General features: G+C 36.0%; 1 protein-coding gene and 1 long non-coding RNA gene across 3 annotated transcripts; one reads left to right on the top strand and one right to left on the bottom strand.

Moving 5' to 3' along the window:
* The first annotated feature begins 1,031 nt into the window (after nucleotides 1-1,031).
* Nucleotides 1,032-17,168, top strand: LOC134199288 (uncharacterized). Of its 2 annotated transcripts, XR_009973724.1 has the most exons (3): nucleotides 1,032-1,591; nucleotides 12,953-13,075; nucleotides 13,323-17,168. It is a non-coding gene; the product is annotated as an uncharacterized LOC134199288 (long non-coding RNA). The 2 variants fall into 2 exon arrangements; XR_009973723.1 differs by having other exon boundaries at nucleotides 12,953-17,168.
* LOC733113 (6-phosphogluconate dehydrogenase) lies at nucleotides 3,312-18,102 on the bottom strand. The gene is given in 12 exon segments (NM_001047060.2): nucleotides 3,312-3,864; nucleotides 4,635-4,835; nucleotides 10,476-10,565; nucleotides 11,979-12,133; nucleotides 13,908-14,051; nucleotides 14,429-14,539; nucleotides 15,073-15,223; nucleotides 16,099-16,191; nucleotides 16,274-16,425; nucleotides 17,289-17,403; nucleotides 17,521-17,632; nucleotides 17,999-18,102. Coding segments are annotated over 12 exon segments (1,452 nt in total). The 5' UTR covers nucleotides 18,007-18,102; the 3' UTR covers nucleotides 3,312-3,744.
* Between the last annotated feature and the right edge of the window lie 885 nt (nucleotides 18,103-18,987).

The following is an 18,987-nucleotide window of genomic DNA, read 5'->3' on the forward strand; positions in this document are numbered from 1 at the left end:
TCAAACAACACTTTTCATCAAAATTCTATTTTATCGCTTCGGGGTGACATTTCGAAATATTTTTGTATTAAGTGCGAGAGCTAGAGAAATGACTAGGCGCTGTATTGCAAGACGAAAGAGCCAGAAACAGTAAAAAATATAGTGAAAAAAATTTTGGATTTTTTTTTTTTTGAAATGCCGCCCCTCTTGTCTAAAGACCTTACTCCTTAGCTAAGGCGCATGCATGAACTCAAAGGCTCAACTAGGAGAAGATCCAGCGAGAAACTCAGCAAAGCAGAGGTTCAAGTAGACCTCTTCAGCGAAGTCGGCGAGTACGGTCACGGTGAATGTAAGCTAAATTTAGCAACTCATAAACATAAATAAAACTACTTTTTCAAAATTGGCGCTTATCAACTTACTTTGGATTCACGCGTTATGACGAGGAGCCAAATAAAAAATTGGCACGTTCTGTAATTAATTACAGAATGCATTGAAAAATGGTTACTCCTCAATTTTTCCATCTTATTCGCCATATTGGAGTAATATAATACTTCATTGCGCTCTTACAGCTGAGATAAATCTAATGACATCTCATACTCGTAATGTGTTAAAATCTGGCAATAGGCTCGGGCGGTAGCGCGTATCAAAAAAAATTAAACATAATTAAAATTAAAGAAGAAAGAAATAAACAAAGAATTAAAATATAAAATTGTAAAACATATAAACATATAAACTTGGTTCTCTGGTTATTTTTTTTATCATCTCTTACTTATATATTCAGACTTACTTATATTACTTATATTAATTATTGTGTAACTAAACACAGAAAAAAATAATTAATCATACAAGTCTTTATTTGTTATAGACAAATTGATTAAATTTTATCAATTAATGATTTCAATTGATGAAAGTTTACAATATCCTTCTGTAAAAATAAAATATAGGATAGGTAATATATTACTGCCAGCTACAGGAGCAATGAGAAACTAATCGAAACGAAGCCATCTAGTGGCTGACGCCCGTAAACATTTTTGTTTAGTGGTTGAGTTGCTTATCTATAAATAGTTTATGTGTATTATCTATGGAATGTGCTTCGATGACACTTCCTCTACCGAAGCACACCACCCGAAGTGAGTCGATATTTGACGAGTAGTTGCGGCTTACATCCACTATAGTAGAATTATTTTCTTGGTGCAGTTTGGGTCATAAAACATAGCCCGGCTAGGGCGGCGAGCATGTTGCGCGGGCGCAACGCCATTATCGATAAAAACAAATGAGTCATCGAAGGCAGGTACACGGCGGCGGGGCGGTATACGAAGAAGGTGGTGAGAGATTGTTATTTTATGAGTCATTTGTTGTACTTACTTGCAAATTATAGTACATATGTCGAAGCGAAATGTGTTTTTATGCATTCGCTCTCTGTATTTCTTTCGTAACACAATGGCTACTCCTTTGTTTTATACCATAACGGCAGAATTTATTCAAAATAATATTTGCAGTGTTGTTATCAACAATGTGTTAAATTTTTTAACTGAAATGAAAATAGATCCCGAAAAGTTACAAAGTGTTTAATTTCTGCCGTTCTCGTTAACATGCTGCGGCGATATGTGGTGTAAGTGTTCGATTAGTGATTTTTACTTTCATTTTTATCACTAACCCACAAAATGACAAAACTATCGATAACGCTTATCGACAACAATAATGCGCATCACTACGCCCGTCCATAAGGCTAGTGAGTGGAAGAGAGATTTTTTTCCTACCTATGCTGATAGCCTTGAGAGGCTATTTCAGCTTCACCCTAACGTTTGTAGGTGAGCTCACGGGGCTCAAACCGGAGAGCTAACAATGACCGTAGCAAGTACCCCAGTGCGTCGCAGAATCTACCACCGGACCGGAAACGCGACCCCCTTTTTTTTCTTTTTATTGCCCTTGTAGGCAGACGAGCGTACAGCCCACCTGATGGTGAGTGGTTACCGTCGCCCATGGACTTCGCCCACTGAGAAGATCCGGCGAGAAACTCAGTGGGCTGTGTGTATGGATTAATTCGCTCGCCGAGCCCTTCGTCGCAAGCGACGGGTTCGATGACGGTGACCGGTGCTTGTGGTGCCTAAAAGCACCGTTAATGGATCAGGAGGATCCGTAATGACGTGCTTTGGGCGACGTCGACTGTTTACCATTGGGTCTACAGGGTTGGGTATGTAGTTTCCAGCGGCCACGACAAGAGGGTTCTCATGTCGTGCCGCCTTCTCAAAGTGGCGCAGCGATGCCGACTGTAGATACTTACTAACGGAATCGAGCTCCAGGTCATCGTGGAGATCCACATTCCTCAGGAACCATGGTGCTCCGACGGCTATCCTGCAGAATCGGGATTGAATAACCTGAAGGGAGTTCAAGGGGGTGCGGGCCGCGTGAGCGAATACTACGCTTGCATACGTCATGACGGGGCGTATGCAAGTTTTGTAGAGACTTACCTTATTGCGGAGCAACAGTTTGCTTCGTCTACAAAGCATAGGATAGAGTCGTCCTAGTATAAATGCGGCACGATCGCGTACCGTTTTAATGTGGGGACGGAATGTCATCCCTCTGTCGAGGGTGACGCCTAGGTATTTGACCTTCGAGGCCCACGGTATGGGCTGGCTAAAGAGAGTGATGGGGCTAACGGCGGAGGTGTTTGCGTGCCTATTAGGGAGTGGGATGCTCGAAGTGGTATTCGAAGGGCAACCCCTTTTGAAGAGCACCGCTGTGCTTTTCGTGGGGATGATGTCGATGCACCACTTCCGGAACCACTGTCCCATGGTGGCTACTGCGATCTGGAGTCGCCGATGCAGCAACGACATCTTCCTACACGAGTAGTAGATAGCCATGTCATCGGCGAAGAGCGCTAGATGGGCCTCCGGAGACCGGGGTATATCATTGATATACAAACTAAATAACAACGGGGACAGCGCAGAGCCTTGCGGGACTCCGGCAGTCAGATGACGGGTGGAAGAGAGAGTGAAATATTCGCTTCACCGCTCCGATTTTTTATGACCCAAACTGCACGGACATAATAATTCTACTATAGGTAGTAAGTACGCTTTCGCTTCGTTTGTCGTATGTAAATACATATTTTACTTAGCTTATATTTGTTTCATACAGCTCAATATAACTTGGCCAGAGAATTTATATTAGATGTTTAAAGATTTTATTGTTCTCACTTTGATTCGGGCTCACGCTCTACCGTTGTCTAATGACTAATTAAGATAGGTTTATTGATTAAATCATTATATGCAAGTTTCTCTACGATTTATCGTTCTTAATAAGAAATTTGTCTATTAAATAAAATAAAAAACTTTTTAATATAAAAATATACTTTATTTCTTTATCTACTTAAAAAATAATGTAAGCACCCTAAACATTTTCACAATTATTAATATTCCTGGTACCAATAAAACAAAAGCTTTCAATAGAAGCCCGATAGATTGAGTGCCGATCACCTAAGCTTAAGGAATGCTGATATACTTCGGAATGTACTTTCCATTGATAACAATTTAACTAAAAAAATTGAGAACAACTAATTACTCACTGAAACCATTCGTTCAATATCGCATTCGTCATTCCATTATTTTGTTCGTTGCGTAAAAATTTGGTCCCGCACACCGAAAAGAGCGTAAAGCAAAAGTATAAAATTAAATAATAGAGCAAAAATAAAATTCGAAAATAGTTTTTAACGTTTCACCTAAAACAAAATTACAATAAATAATATTAATCATTATAATATTGCGTTCAGTTGTTGTATGTCGATGCGGAAATTTTCCCGCCATGCCCGGTCCAGTTCGTGTGAATGAACTGACCGGGATTGTGCAGAAGCTCGTATGTGTGGGCCCCGAAATAATCCCTTTGTGCCTGTAACGAAACAAAACTCTGTATTCTTCACACTTTTTTGTTCGGTCAGTCGTGTTGTTCCTTTATTAATTACTTGTAGTAACAACAATGCGGGCGACATCTTTAAATTGACACACATCACACACACAAAAGTCACATCAACTATAGGTAGAAACGAGCAAATATGTAGTTAAAAAAACTATCATTCGGCATGCATGAAAATAAATAAGTACACCGTTTTTTTTAACTACCTATCTGCTACCCGGGCCTATTCTGGCTTCACCTTGACTGGTGGATGAGCTCACGAGGCTCAGTATAAAATAGTTTTCTAACACTAGCCATAGCAAAAGCAGTGCTTCGTTGAATCTACAGACGGATCGGAATCGCGACTCACTTAAAAGGCCCCATATTAACGCTATTGGAGTAGTACTGAGAATAAGGCTTGAGGCCTCCTATATTTTTTTGTATCTTATTCTTTTTCCAAATAAAACAAATTTCAGTTTCATTATTATTGGTTTTTAAACGAATCAAAAACGATGTTACCTATATATTTTTTTCGTAATAATTGGTTAAGACAAAATTTGCGTTACTAATTTTTTTTTTTTTTTTGAAAATCGTTTTCTATCCGTTCAGACGAATAAAGAACTGGATGGTATTTTTTATGAGAAACCATTGTCAAAATATCGACACATTTTGACATTAACAGCAATTTCCGTGCAATAAGGCATCATTTAAGCACTCCTCTGTCCGTATTAGTTGACGGGACGACGGTCGAGTTGAAGAATCGTTACCTGCAATAGATTAGCGGGCAGAACTCCAGATCTGTATCCGTCGTAGAAAGCGAGCGCCGCCGATAACGCCGGAGCCGGTACTCCCACAAGAGCCGCCTGGGCCACGACCGTTCTCAACGAGGACTGAGCCGAACTGATGCGCTCACTGAAGAATGGATCCAATAGCAGGTTGGTCAGCTGAGGATTCTTCGTGAAAGCATCCTGTAATCGTTGTTATTATGGAAAACGTGTTAAGTAATAATAATAATAATAATAATAATAAACACTTATTCCAAACATAAATTTACAACAAATGAAACAAAAATTAAAAGAATATTAACAAGGCTTGGAAACGGTTACCGGCTCAGCAATGCCTAACAGTACCGAGACAATCAGTACCGCGGCGCTGATCTTCCGCCGGCACCTGCGGAGGAACGTGCACACCAGCATCAGACCGACCAATCACTGTCTGAGCTTAGAATAATAACAACAAAAACCATAACTACAATAACAACAATAAAAACAATGAAATACATATACTGAATTATAAAAAAATACAATTGCAATGCACAATTACAGTACGATACAGTGTTAGGATATCACTTTAAACACTCGAACTTGGTCTCAAGGATAGCCAGCCGGTTTCGCGTTGTCGGGTTTATTTATGGGCTTCGGAAACCGCTCCACGCCAGACGGATCGTGAGCTCTTCCACTGTTTCAGTGCAATTAAAAATATCGTAAAATAATAATACATTTTACGATATTTTTAATAGCGATAATAACACTATGTTTGCATTTTACAAATGTACATAATAAATTTTAACATGAGTTTACTTAGTGACTGATAGTCGCGCATATTCATTGTTTGAACTTGCAATGTCAAATATCATGGTTCTTTAAATATATTTACATATATGTACATAAAAAATACAATCAGTTGTGTAATCACAAGTAAATTAGTCGTAGGTACCGAGAGCACTTTTGCTTGGCTATGAAATTTGATTATATAGACGTGCCCGTAGTTCTTTTTTTTTCCTACCTTTGCTGATAGCCTTGAGAGGCTATTTCAGCTTCGTCACGGGGCTCAAACCGGAGTGTTGTCAACACTGGCCCTAGCGAGAGCAGTGCTTCGCAGAATCTACCACCGGATCGGGAACGCGACCCACTGAGAAGATCCGGCGAGAAACTCAGTGGGCGCGTAGTACATCCAGTGTTAATTGAGAAATTACAGCCCATAGACATCAAAAGGGGAGCTTACCTTTACCGTAATCTTGAAACATGAGATCGTAATCTTAATTGTATTATAATAAAACAGCTGTCTCTCACCCTACGAATTGGACACGCATTACGCGGCAGAAGGGCTTACAAAAATGGTTTATAAGCTTAATATGTAATCATTACTTTTTTTTATTGCCCTTGTAGGCAAACGATCATACAGCCCACGTGATGGTGAGTGGTTACCATCGCCCATAGACTTCAGCAATTGCAGGGGCAGAGCCAAGCCGCTGCCTACCGCTTAATACTCTCCACAAGCTTCTTTTGAAGAAGGACATGTCATAGCGCTCGAGAAACACTGTGGAGGGGAGCTCATTCCATAGCCGGATGGTACGTGGCAAAAAAGACCTCTAGAAACGCACTGTCGATGAACGCAGCGGTTCCAGATAATATATAAAAAGCAGATGAAGTGATCATCTCAAACAATTCCAAAGAGCACTCCCCATGGAACATACGGTACAAAATACAGAGGGAACCGAAGTCCCTCCGCAGACCCAGAGATTCCAAGCGATCCGTGAGAATGGGATTATCGACAATCCGAACGGCTCTCTTCTGTATGGAGTCAAATGGAAGAAAATGGTATTTGGGAGCCCCGGCCCAGAGATGGGAGCAGTACTCCACGCGAGGCCGGACTTGTGCTTAATATATTATTAATATATGTATTAAGCTTGTAAACCATTCTGCACATTAAGGATTTCGTATATTAATGTCTAAAAGGACAATGCCCATTTTCTTAGGGCGTTTGGGGCCCTAAAAAAAGTTGCCGTAACATGATGTTCTTAACTTAATTTGATAGACAAATAAATATCGTTTTATATTCAGAAAACAATTTTAATATTCTCACCCAGGTTTAAGAGAAATCCGTTTTTTTCTGCAGCTAAAATTAAGTTGTTAATTGTTTTCTTCGAAATCAATAATCGCTCTTATAATTAGTTACAGTGTTAAATAAGTGAATTGTGGTTAATTTTGCTAGAAATAAGCCCTTATGTAGGTACATTTTATTATTATTATATCCTCATAATAATAAAAAAATGAAAGTGGTTTCTAAGAATGGACTTCATTGACCCTTTTTTCGGAAATAAAAACCCGGAAGCCGGCAACGATATACTTGTTGTTGTTTTTAAATTCGCCAATCGGCAGGCAAAGAGCGAAGCCTATACAGCGTAGTCTGTCGTAGTTATATTATTTTCATGTCAATAAAAAGCCGGTGTATCTCTTTTTATTGCTTTTTGGTAGTTTTGACGTCAACTCGACGAATAGCACATTGACTGAGCATGAGTTTCCGCAGTGTTTTTGACTTGAAAAAAAAAACAGACACTGCTATGCTAACCATAGTTTTATTCCAATGCCTCAATAATCGTGAACAACTATTATTGACGTTTTATACACAAAACGCTTCACTCTGGTTGCTGCCAAAACCCTTTGACCATAGATAATAAGAATAAGTAATGGTGGGCCATTGAGATTTTTTCTAATGGAATCATTAATGTCTAAAAATATTAAATAATTCATGGTTTTCAGTAATAATTATTATTACAATATATAAATATTGAATTGAACAAAAATAAACTAAAAAAGTCTGTGAATTATAACCATTTTTTATTTGTTCTTCAAGTCACAGACAATTCTTTCGTTTGGCAGCATTTAGGTTTACTATAAGGCTGTATGGGCTAAGCCCTTTGTCTGCCTATTGGCTAAGTTAAAAACTATGAATGATGTAAGTACTCAGTTTTCGGATGTTATCAAATAAGTAATTTATTTTTTTGTAAAACAATGCCAGGGTGAAAGAAATCTTGATAATTAAACTAAGCAACGTGAAAAAATAAGGCATAGTTTTTCAAGTACAAATAGTTTTGACACAAAGTTGGCCCACTTTTGAGCATTGTCCTTTGTGAAATGTCTCACAATAAAAATTATCATATACGTACATATCCGGCGCCATTTAAAGTTTAAAAATTTGGAAAAAATGTCATGACAAACAAAAACTCTTTAGCTATTTAAATGAGTTTACACACAATTGAAGTTTAATTAAAAACATCGAATAGTTGATGTTAATACCAAATAAAACGCACCTTTAATTACAAAGATAAATGTTAAGCGTGATGTCGCTTGAACCAAATAACCTTCACCCCTCGAATTTTGTTTATTTAATGATTTACTTCAATCTGCAATCTGTGAACTTTAACATTTCCATACGCTTTTTTTTTGTATTTATTTGTTAAACACGTGATAATCATGAGGACACGCGCAACCCACGCGAGGTGTTCGTGCTACGTAATCTGAACTTCAACAGAACATTAATGACGAGAGTTCGCCATTCGAAAATCGCGCATCACTTTTGCATTTATTTTTATTTATTTCATTTACATCAGATTCTGCATCCATATTACACTCATTAACATTTCATTTATACTAGAATAAAAAAAAAAAATACAATCTCGGCCTAAAACAAAATCAATAATAATAATAATAATAAAAACAAAAAATCAAATAATAATAATAATAATAAAACAAAAATTTTGTACTTTATTTTTAATTAGAACATTCGGAAACTATTCGTGTATTCGATTAGCCAGATCGATGAGGAGACGTTTGCCAGATTCGAACTCAGCATCATTCTCCAAAAAAACGTTAAATTTTATTTCCAAGGAACCTATTTACCGGGCAGCTACTAGGTGAAGCCCATTGACGCTCCACTATGCGAATCGTATGTGAAGTTTCACGTGGATTTAACACTAAACATACCGTAACCGGTCAAATGATTTTAGCGGTAGGCAGCGGCTTGGCTCTGCTCCAGGCATTGCTGAAGTCCATGGGCGACGGTAACTACTTACCATCAGGTGGGCCGTACGCTCGTCTGCCAAAAAGGCAATAAAAAAGAAGACCCATTTTGAACATTTGCATTGAAAATGCACGTTTCATCTTATTGCTTTTGTGCACATTTGATTCAAATTGATTTTTAATATTTATATAGGTATAAATATTTAAGACATCTGTGCTTCTAAAGCATTTAAAAATGGTTTGTCGTTAATGTGCGCCAAAAGTATATAAGACCATTCTTAGGATAGAATTTCTTATCGTCTATACTCTTTTTTGATCAATTTTGATAAAGAAAATTAAATAAATTATTGTGCAGTATTAATAACGTTAATTTTAAATGCATTACTTTAGCAAAATGGAAATCTGGGATAATTAAAAAAAAAGGGTGCGTGTACTTATGTACGCGCGTAAGAAGTTATACTTAATTTTTATTAAATTTATTTCTTTCTTTTTATTTAAATTTTAATCAATTTCAAAAAAAATCGATTAAACAACATCCTCAAACACGCATATTGGACATCCCTTTTCTTGACATCGTATAAATTCGGTAATTCTCGGTACGGTTCGGAAAGTTCACCTGCGGCTATATTCAGACTCGCCAAGTTACGTCGGTCGTATTGTAATGAGTGATTTAGTGGGCAACTTCATTCTGTTAATTTTGTGTCACGGTGCGCGCGCATCGTAAACTTTCACTCTCATCAATTTTTCATAACGCGCCTAAAGAAGTATAACTTCAAAAATCGCAAAAATGTCTCGACTTTTTCGTTGTTCTTTGAAGTTTCGGTAAATTAGTTCATCTACTTTCGATAACTGGTGGTCACGAGTGTTCAAGCAAGCAAATTCTTAGAGGATATTATCATAACTATAACGCCATGAACGCAGTTTGCGTGGAAACGGCTTGCTCATTATAGTGCGCTAATATTAAGACTAATATAATACAATATATTGTAATTTAGATGAAAATTATCACAACAATGATTTATAGTTTAAATTAACGGATGTGATACTTTTTGTGAAAGTAAATCAGATGACCCGTCAAACATTGACTATTTTACATACGAACCCATCTACAAACCGACTAGTTTATGGAACGAATAGTGATATAAATAATAATCCTTTGTACCGAGAAGATACATGTTCGGATCCTTCAAAATTATAAATTTATTAAGGCGGGTGAATCCGCGGGCCACGTCTATTCCAAACTTAAAACAGAGCGTGTTTATTCGGAAACGATGTGTTCGCAAATGTTTTATTCGACTAAGTTCTGACATACCAGTCTTTCCCAAAGTGGGCGATAACGCCCCCATGTCGGTGCTGCAGGCCTAATGGGGTACGGTAAGAGACCCAGACAAAATTGGGGGCGTTGTGTAGAGACTTGGGAGGCGATTTGTAATTTCATCAAGTAGGACTCTTAGACGCCGACTAAGCTCTCGCTATAGTGGTTTTTAAGTAGGTGAAAAAATGGGGGCGCTCAAAAATAATTTATTCTCAAAATGGGCAGTAGACAAAATAAGTTTGGTAGCCCCTGTAACATACTATAGTTGTTCTTGGCACTACAAGAAATCTTATCATAATACTAGCAATAACGATAGGTGACTCGCGAAGTTATATAAAATGGTCTTATTTCATTTATTTAGCGGTAGTCACAGCCGAGCTTGACCAGGTTGTATTGGTCTCTAATAAAAAAAATAGACAGGTAAAATGGTGGTATATATCCGAGCTGGCTTACAATACGCCTCAACCTCACAGTACAATAGAAAAACTTACCTTGATATTGCCGAGGAACGCGCTGCGTATTATACAGCCGCCGCGCCACATCAGAGCTATGCTACCATAATTCAAATTCCACTTGTTCACCTGAAAATATGGAAACGTTACATAACATTTTTACAGTGAAAGCTTCCCAACATGGATGGAACAATTCACTAACACCGTTATGATTTCAGAAATTTCGCTAGAGTAACGACATAAAAAAGAGACAATCATATACATCTGTGAGTGCAACAGAATGAGATAGAATACACCTGAAAATTTAGTTTCTACCGCGTATCAACTACAGATATCGAGGGGTGAAAGGTCATTTGGTTGAAACGACATTGCGCTTAATACACGACATTTTTTTTACAATTAAAGGAGCGTTTTATTTGATCTTAGTTGAACTTCAATTAATTTTACTCGATTTAAATAGATCAAAAAGTATTTTTGTTATGATATTTTTTCTAAATTTTAATCTTTAAATGCCTCTTCTGAAAATTAGCAAAATATGGCCTATATAATATATACCAAATAGCTTTTCACTACTCGATATGCTTGTTTTTTGTAGATTTTATGGCCCGGTAACGAAACCTTTAAGCCAGCAGACATGCTTTTTTTTCGGTGTTTAAATCATCCGATCGTTCTTAATGCACCTATTGTTAATTGTTAATCAGACACATTCCGTCGGTCTCGGTGCGATTTCATGAGACGCGAGGGAACTAAATGTGTTTCAAAACTTTAATTTACGTTTATCATTGACATTCAACAGCGCCATATCGGATGTCGCGTCGTGTCGCGTCATTGTGTCGTAAATTATACATAAAACAAAATTTACGACATGTTCACGGGGTAATATAGATTAAATCAAACAGTATTTTACTTATATATTTTATTAACCTCATTACGGTGCGGTAAATTAATATTTACTTAACTGTGTAGAAATGAGGTAGTAAAATTTTATAGAACTATTATTGTCAATACGTTATCATTTAGAGTCGTTCAAGACTATTTCTTTTTTTTATTGCCTAGATGGATGGACGAGTTCACGCCCATCTGGTGTTAAGTGATTACTGAACCCCATAGACATCTATCACGTAAATGCGCCACCCACCCTGAGATATAAGTTCTAAGGTCTCAGTTTTAACAGTAGAACGGCTGCCCCACCCTTCAAACCGAAACGCATGACTGCTTCACGGCAGAAATAGGCGGGGTGGTGGTAATTACCCGTGCGGACTCACAAGACGTACTACCACCAGTACAAAGAAAATTGCCTACCCCTTAAGACATTTTTTATTTATTTATTTATACTTTATGCACAAAACAAAAGTTGTGCACATGCGAACTTAATGCCATGCATTCTCTTCCAGTCGACCATAGGGCGGTGCAGAGATAATGCATCGTAGGTGCATTAACAAAAGAATAACAAACAACAACAAAAAAACAAAAAAAAACAAAATCAAAACAAAAATCTTCCTTAAAGTAACATCAGTCAGTATTATAGAATACACAACGTACCTTGGCGGCTTCACGTAGCAACATAAATCCTTGAGCATAAGAAATGAGTTTGCTAGCGTACAGAGCTCGCCGCAGGTCTTCCAGAAAGGCAACTTTATCGCCCGTGAACTTGTGACCGGATCCCGGAAGCACTTTGCTGGCTTCGAGGCGCTCATCTAAAAACGTCCGATTACACTTAATACGAAAATCTCTATATTAATATGTGAAGCAAAAACTTTGTACCCCTTTTTACGAAAATTGAGCGGACGGTGGACGTATGGAATTTTACACATTTATAGAGAATGTCGAGGAGTGCACAATGCTTTTTTTTTATTATGCGTAGAAAGTACATTAAATCAATAAAAAAAACATTACACACACTACCATGTATTTAACAAACACACGCATATTAAATACTCTTTTATTTATTGTTGAAGTCTGCGGTCAAATTCAGAATAGATTAATATTGTTTCTTTAATATTATTTGTCTATAGTGTAGTTTTGGCGAAATCTGTGATTACAGAAGTATGATAATCTTTGACAATAGAACTATAATAATTTTCAACTTAAAATTTCAATTTTAATTCAATTTTCAGTCGAATTTCGACTACTGCGAGACCAATAGTTATCTTAAACGTTTAACCCTTTGACTGCCATATAGATCACTGATTCTTTACGCGGCGCACTGAATTATGTTGATTTCTCTTTTCAATCTTGTTACTAAGGCGGCGAAATATTTATTGGACTCTGGGAAAGACGAATCCGAAGGTACGGAGAGTGAATCTATTTCTATGAAACCTAAAAGACTAAAACATAAATTAAAAACGATAGAAGGCAAAATAGTTACAAAAAATTATATGATTACTTCAGTGCGCCGCGTAGGGCACCGGTGACCTACACGGCAGTCAATGTGTTAATATTCTTATTCTGGTTGTGAAATTTCATCAGTCCCGTTGATTAACAATTTTTGGTTTTGTTTTTTATTGTCCTTGTAGGCAAACGAGCATACGGCACACCTGATGGTGAAAGCAATGCCAGGCGGAGAGCCAAGACGCTGCCTAACGTAGAACAAAGGCCGACTCGATAAACAACTGTGATGTCCGCTTGGTATGATAATGGTACGTTCCGAATAACAGTATTCTCTATGGTTTTCACAATTGGTATACATAATTAGTATTTCACGTACGATTTAATCTCGTCCAAACAGTCGTCCGTGACAACGGACACTAATACATTATTCTTCTTCTTCTTCTTAATTTTTTGGCTCCCGCACGGTTTGTGCATTAGCCAGCGTCAAGTAATAAGATTTTTATAATTCGTACAAGTAATACTATTTCTATAATTCAACGTTTTAATTATTTACAGTTTATGAATAATAGAAAATGAAGCAAACTTAATCAATTGGCATGAAATTAAATGAGATGATATGGGATGAAATATAATCTCAGTAAAATCATTTACTGAGACTTTTTCAGTGGACTTATTGGAGGATACCGAGAAGTTAGGTTCAGCAGCACTTTGACAGATACTAAACAGTTAAAAAACCACCGTTATTACACATTTAAGCATGAAGAAACACTAAATAGACAAAATAAAACAAATCACACAACTTCACTCATCGCGTTCCCATCAAAAAGTCTACTAATACATTCAAAACGTCCAAACGAATATATTGACCTTTAAATTATAATAACAGTCGTAGGTAATTATTTCGTAAAGTGAATTCAATTTGTATTGAATTATTTTCACATATACCTTGTTAGTAATGGGAAACGTTAACAAAATTTTCCTTTTTATTGCTTAGATGGGTGGACGTGCTCACGGTCCAACTAGTGTTAAGACATTTACAACATAAACGCCGCCACCTACCTTGAGATATGAGTTCTTTAGTCTCAGTTTTTACAATACAGTACAGTACAGTTTTAAAATACAGTGTATTCGTTTGGATACCTTTCAGAGCCGAGAGACAACGTGAGAAAACGGCTTCACCGATTAGCGTCACAGGTACTCCGTATTCCAGGGCGCTGATGCCCGTCCATTTTCCGGTACCCTTCTGTCCGGCCGTATCTCGAATTTTGGGTAGCAAATATTTACCTATACAGAAAAAAAAAATTATTAAAAAAAAATATAAAAAAAAAACTTACAACCACTTTTCTATTTCTTTATCATTTCAAACGTGTTCTCATTGTATTATGTCGTCGGTCAAATTATTATAGATTTATCGTGTCATAGTTATCGCATGCCTGTTACATGCAACATAAAAAGTTTATCTCGTTTACGTGAATCTTTTGGCACCAACATCAAAATAATAAAACGATAAAGATAACATTGAAAATAAAATGATCTCTTCGTTAGATTACATTAAAAATAATAATACTTAAATTGTCACAATAAGCAAGAAAAGTTTGGAATCCTTAATTTCTAAGAATCCTTAATTTCTATACTTTTTTTTAATTGTATTTAACACTTACCGTCTGAGTCTTTGTATTTCAAAATATCCCTTGTGATTTCGATCAAGAATGAATCTAGTTCGCCTTTGTTCCACTCGTCGAATACTTTAGCCATTTCATCTTGTTCAATACCTTTTCGTGGAAAATATAACTCATATTATTTATAATAATAATAATACATAATTAAATCATATTATAGTCATATGACAATCGTGTACATATATATTTTTTTTATTGCTTAGATGTGTGGACGAGCTCACAGCCCACCTGGTGTTAAGTGGTTACTGGAGCCCATAGACATCTACAACGTAGACGCGCCACCCACCTTGAGATACAAGTTCTAAAGTCTCAGTATAGTTACAACGGCTGGCCCACCCTTCAAACCGAAACGCATTACTGCTTCACGGCAGAAATAAGCAGGGCGGTGGTACCTACCCGCGCGGACTCACAAGTGGTCCTACCACCAGTAATGTAACATGTAACTAAAAGCTGTGGACATCGCGTACATACATGTAAATTAAAGCTGTGGTTATTCAACTGGTAATGGAACTGATTGTGATAATTCATTTTTTTGTAATAAATTCTACTCAGCCTTAAAAACGAACGACTTTATTATTATAAAAGATGTATATTAAATTAGGGTAGTTTAATTATAATTTTCTTACCTATCACATCTTTCATAAGATGATAAGCTTCGCAGATAAGTTGCATATCACCATATTCAATTCCATTGTGCACCATTTTGACAAAATGGCCTGCTCCATCTTCACCGACCCAGTCACAGCACGGTTCATCATTAGCTTTAGCGCATATGGCCTAAAGAACACAATATATTTTGATTACTAAACCTAACCAACACTAATATGCTTCAAAGTGAAAAAAGATGATTTGAAAATATATATATAAAAAAAAACAATCATTTGATAACAAACTCCTAAAACAGTTTAGATGCACAAAAATGTTTTTAAAATACTGTTAGTGTGCAATTTAAGCAACATTTCGACTAGCAAGAAATTTTATGGATACACTATATTTGAATATAAGTGATTATTAATATTATGTTATAATATAAGTGATAATTATTGATATATTTATTATTCCATTAAAAAAGCTAACCTTGAATACTATAAAAGAGAAAATTGTAAATAATGTACAAGTAGTTGTAAATGTTGTAAATGTTCAACAGAATAATATTTTGTATAATGACGTCTACGTTTGAAAGTACGATATAATATTTACTTCCCTATTATCCATCACAGTAGTATCGTTGCCTTATTTTCCGGTCTACTCTATTTTTATCAACCCTAATTTTATTGTTCCGTACGATATTTGAGATTTAAACCCAAAGTATGGGGATGAGGATTGGTGTTCGCGATGTAATAATGTATGCGCAGCATTATTAACGTAAAGCCAGTTAATAGAAATCGTCTTTCTTTTCGATCGGTTGTTAATGGTTAAAACAACAACTGCGACTGAAAATTTTAAAGTACTGTCATGGTGATATTAGATCTAACCCTTTAGCTACGTGCCTCAGCCATAGACGAATTAGTGAATTATTGCATTGAGTATTTGCCTTGTTTTAGTCAAATCGAAAGACGTGGGCATCCGACCGCGTCGAAATGTTCATTAATTAGGAGAGAGCCTGATTGCATACTATAATGTAAGCTGATAACTATTTATGACATACTCACTTGGAAAATTTCTTTTATATGCGGCCATGCAGCAGGATGCCCACCAGGCATCAAAGATGGTCCATATCGTGCACCATCTTCACCTCCACTTACCTGGTACAAAAGATTTATTTCAATGTAAGCTAACTCAGATTATAAACTGAGCTTAATAATTTTATTGGTTAATTTTACTTACACCCATTCCAACATAAAGTATTCCTGTCCCTGACAACTCTTTACACCATTTCTGTGTGTCTAAGTATTGTGAATTACCACCATCAATTATAATATCACCTTTGCTTAAAAGTGGTATTAGCTTTTTCACAAACTCGTCAACAGCAAATCCAGCTGAAATATTTATTAATTTTGTTCCAATTGCATTCTTTAAATACTACAACTGTAGAAAGCTAGTAAAAATAATTTAAAAGGAATTTATAATATACACAATCAAACATTAAGCACAAGAGTTATACAGTCCTTAATGGTTGTCATGAGTCAGTTTCAGTATATCCCAAACTAAGCTAAAAAACTTGTATTTTAAATATCAGAGTACAGTTTGAAAGTTCATTGTAATAGCCATCTGTGATACAAGTATGTGTGTATTTATATGAAAGTGTTTTGGGTCCATTGCATTTCGTTAATGCTGATTTTTGTTGTTTTTGGTGTGAGAGTGTAAGTGTATCATAATGAAAAGGTGACACCTGAATGAGTCATCTTTATTGACCTTTTTATTTACATTACTCTCATTACAAAACCATACAAAAATACATGATAACTGAGACAGGAATATTTTTTTCAGCTTCAGCTATTATTCTGTAAACTGATATGAATAAATAATATACTAATAGAAAAATAAAACCCTGTGTAAGTCACGTCAGAACACAAGTCAGATGTTGGAGTATAATGAACATTACAGTATCAGTTTTTAATTCTTACACACATTAACAAAATTTTCTATATCCTAGAATTATAAAGTTATTCGATGTCTATGCTTTTCATATACATACCATAGTTCTAAGTTAACTAAAACATAATTTGTGTAGAATGATTAAAAGCTCTTAATTCCAAAAGTATTAAATTCTTGACTTATTTATTTGAAGTTATTATTTCAATGTTATTAATTCAATTATTTCATTATAAATATATATAATTAGGGCTTTATTTAGTCTTGCACTTGTTATATATTTTCTAGAAAACACTGTATAGTATACCTTTTACCAAAAGAACAATTTTCCTTGGCCTTTTTAGTTTAGATACCATGTCATCCAAGGAGGTAGCCCCAATCACTTTTGTACCCTTAGCTTCATTTTTTAGAAATTCCTCTACCTATAAGCAAGTATGTAAAAATATTTTAAAATATATAAGCATTGCAGTTTACATTAAAAAAATGTTACTTTAATTAAGTAAAATACCATTGGTATAATACCTTTATAAAGAAATTACCTTTGACACTGTTCTATTAAACGCGCAGACAACATAACCCTTGTCATTCATATTGAGTATTAGATTTTGACCCATAACAGCCAAACCTATGAGTGCAATATCAGCTTCATTCCTGAGCAAAAATTACATTGTATCAATATAACACGATTTTTTTTCTTGAAAGGAGGTACTTATTACAAGGTTAAGCGTATCAAATTTTAACCTTTAAATAACCTTGTAACAATCTTGTCAACATTTAAACTCATTGCATTAGTAAATAACCTGAACAAGGCGTTTGGATTGTAAAGCAATTTAACTATCAGTCATTGTGCTGCATTTATCATAAAATCTACTACCATGATTACAAATATTTCTTTCAACAATTCAACAATGTTTTTTAGTTATGTTTTAACCTTAATAATGTAACTCAAACTAGCAAAGTCATGCTTTTCTATCTTTACTTCTATATGTTGCGGGTATTTTTAGATGTTAAACTTACTGAGGCATTTTTTTAAGTTAGATTTTAAAAGTTTATCGAACTATTTTAAACAATTTGAATTATTTTTATGTAAAACTGTGAACGTTTTCAACCAACTCTTCTACCTTCTACCTACAGACTAGTACAGACTGATGTATAGATAATAGATTAAACACTTAATTTAAGACTGATGTATTACATATTCTGAATTGATAGCTGCTATATTAGGTGATATGGGGTAGGGATGAAGGTACGAGAACGATTAAAAAAAAAAAACAATAAATGTGTCAAGCGAGATCGATTATTAAATCAATTTTAACAAAAGACTGAAAAAGCGAATCATTTTAAAAAAAGTATGCTTTTATACATTATTTAAAATTAACTTCATTACATGATATCGATACTGCCAAACCAGTTTTGCTAAGAGACAGCGGAGTTGAGGGGGCCCACACGTGAAGGATCGCGTCCACTGTTCCTTCCTATAAGCCATACTGCTCCGCCGATGATAAATCAAGTCTCATGAATCTAGCCGGCCTTCAAATCAATGGAACCGTCTCAAGATTAAGAGCCCAAGAACTAAAACCGGCCAAGAACTGCATCCGGACCAGTGGCCGCGTTCTGTGCGCAAATTTTTGTCTGGGCCATACGGAAGTGTGCCACGTTATGAATGCTGATATGCTCAACTCAGCAGAGGTATCACCGTTGTCCCCCATTACAGAGAGCAACGAAATCTTCCCGATCTTGTGGGAACAGTGCTGACACCATGCCAACTTTGTCAGATCATTACAAATTGGGAAGCAATGGCGGTGATGCCTGCCGCACTGCTCCTTATCTGCAGACGCCTTACTCTGGGCAACATGGGTTCAGCCAGAAAAGTACAGAAAGCTAATAGCTGTAGTTGTGGTATCGAATTAATAATTCTATGGGAAAGCCTTTTATGAAATAAATACTTGGTGTCGTAAGCTGTATTCTTATTAAATTCCATTTGGAGAGTTCATATTGGTAGTTTT

This window comes from Bombyx mori, chromosome 1, assembly GCF_030269925.1.
Source record: "Bombyx mori chromosome 1, ASM3026992v2".
In the NCBI taxonomy this organism is placed as follows: Eukaryota; Metazoa; Arthropoda; class Insecta; order Lepidoptera; family Bombycidae; genus Bombyx; species Bombyx mori.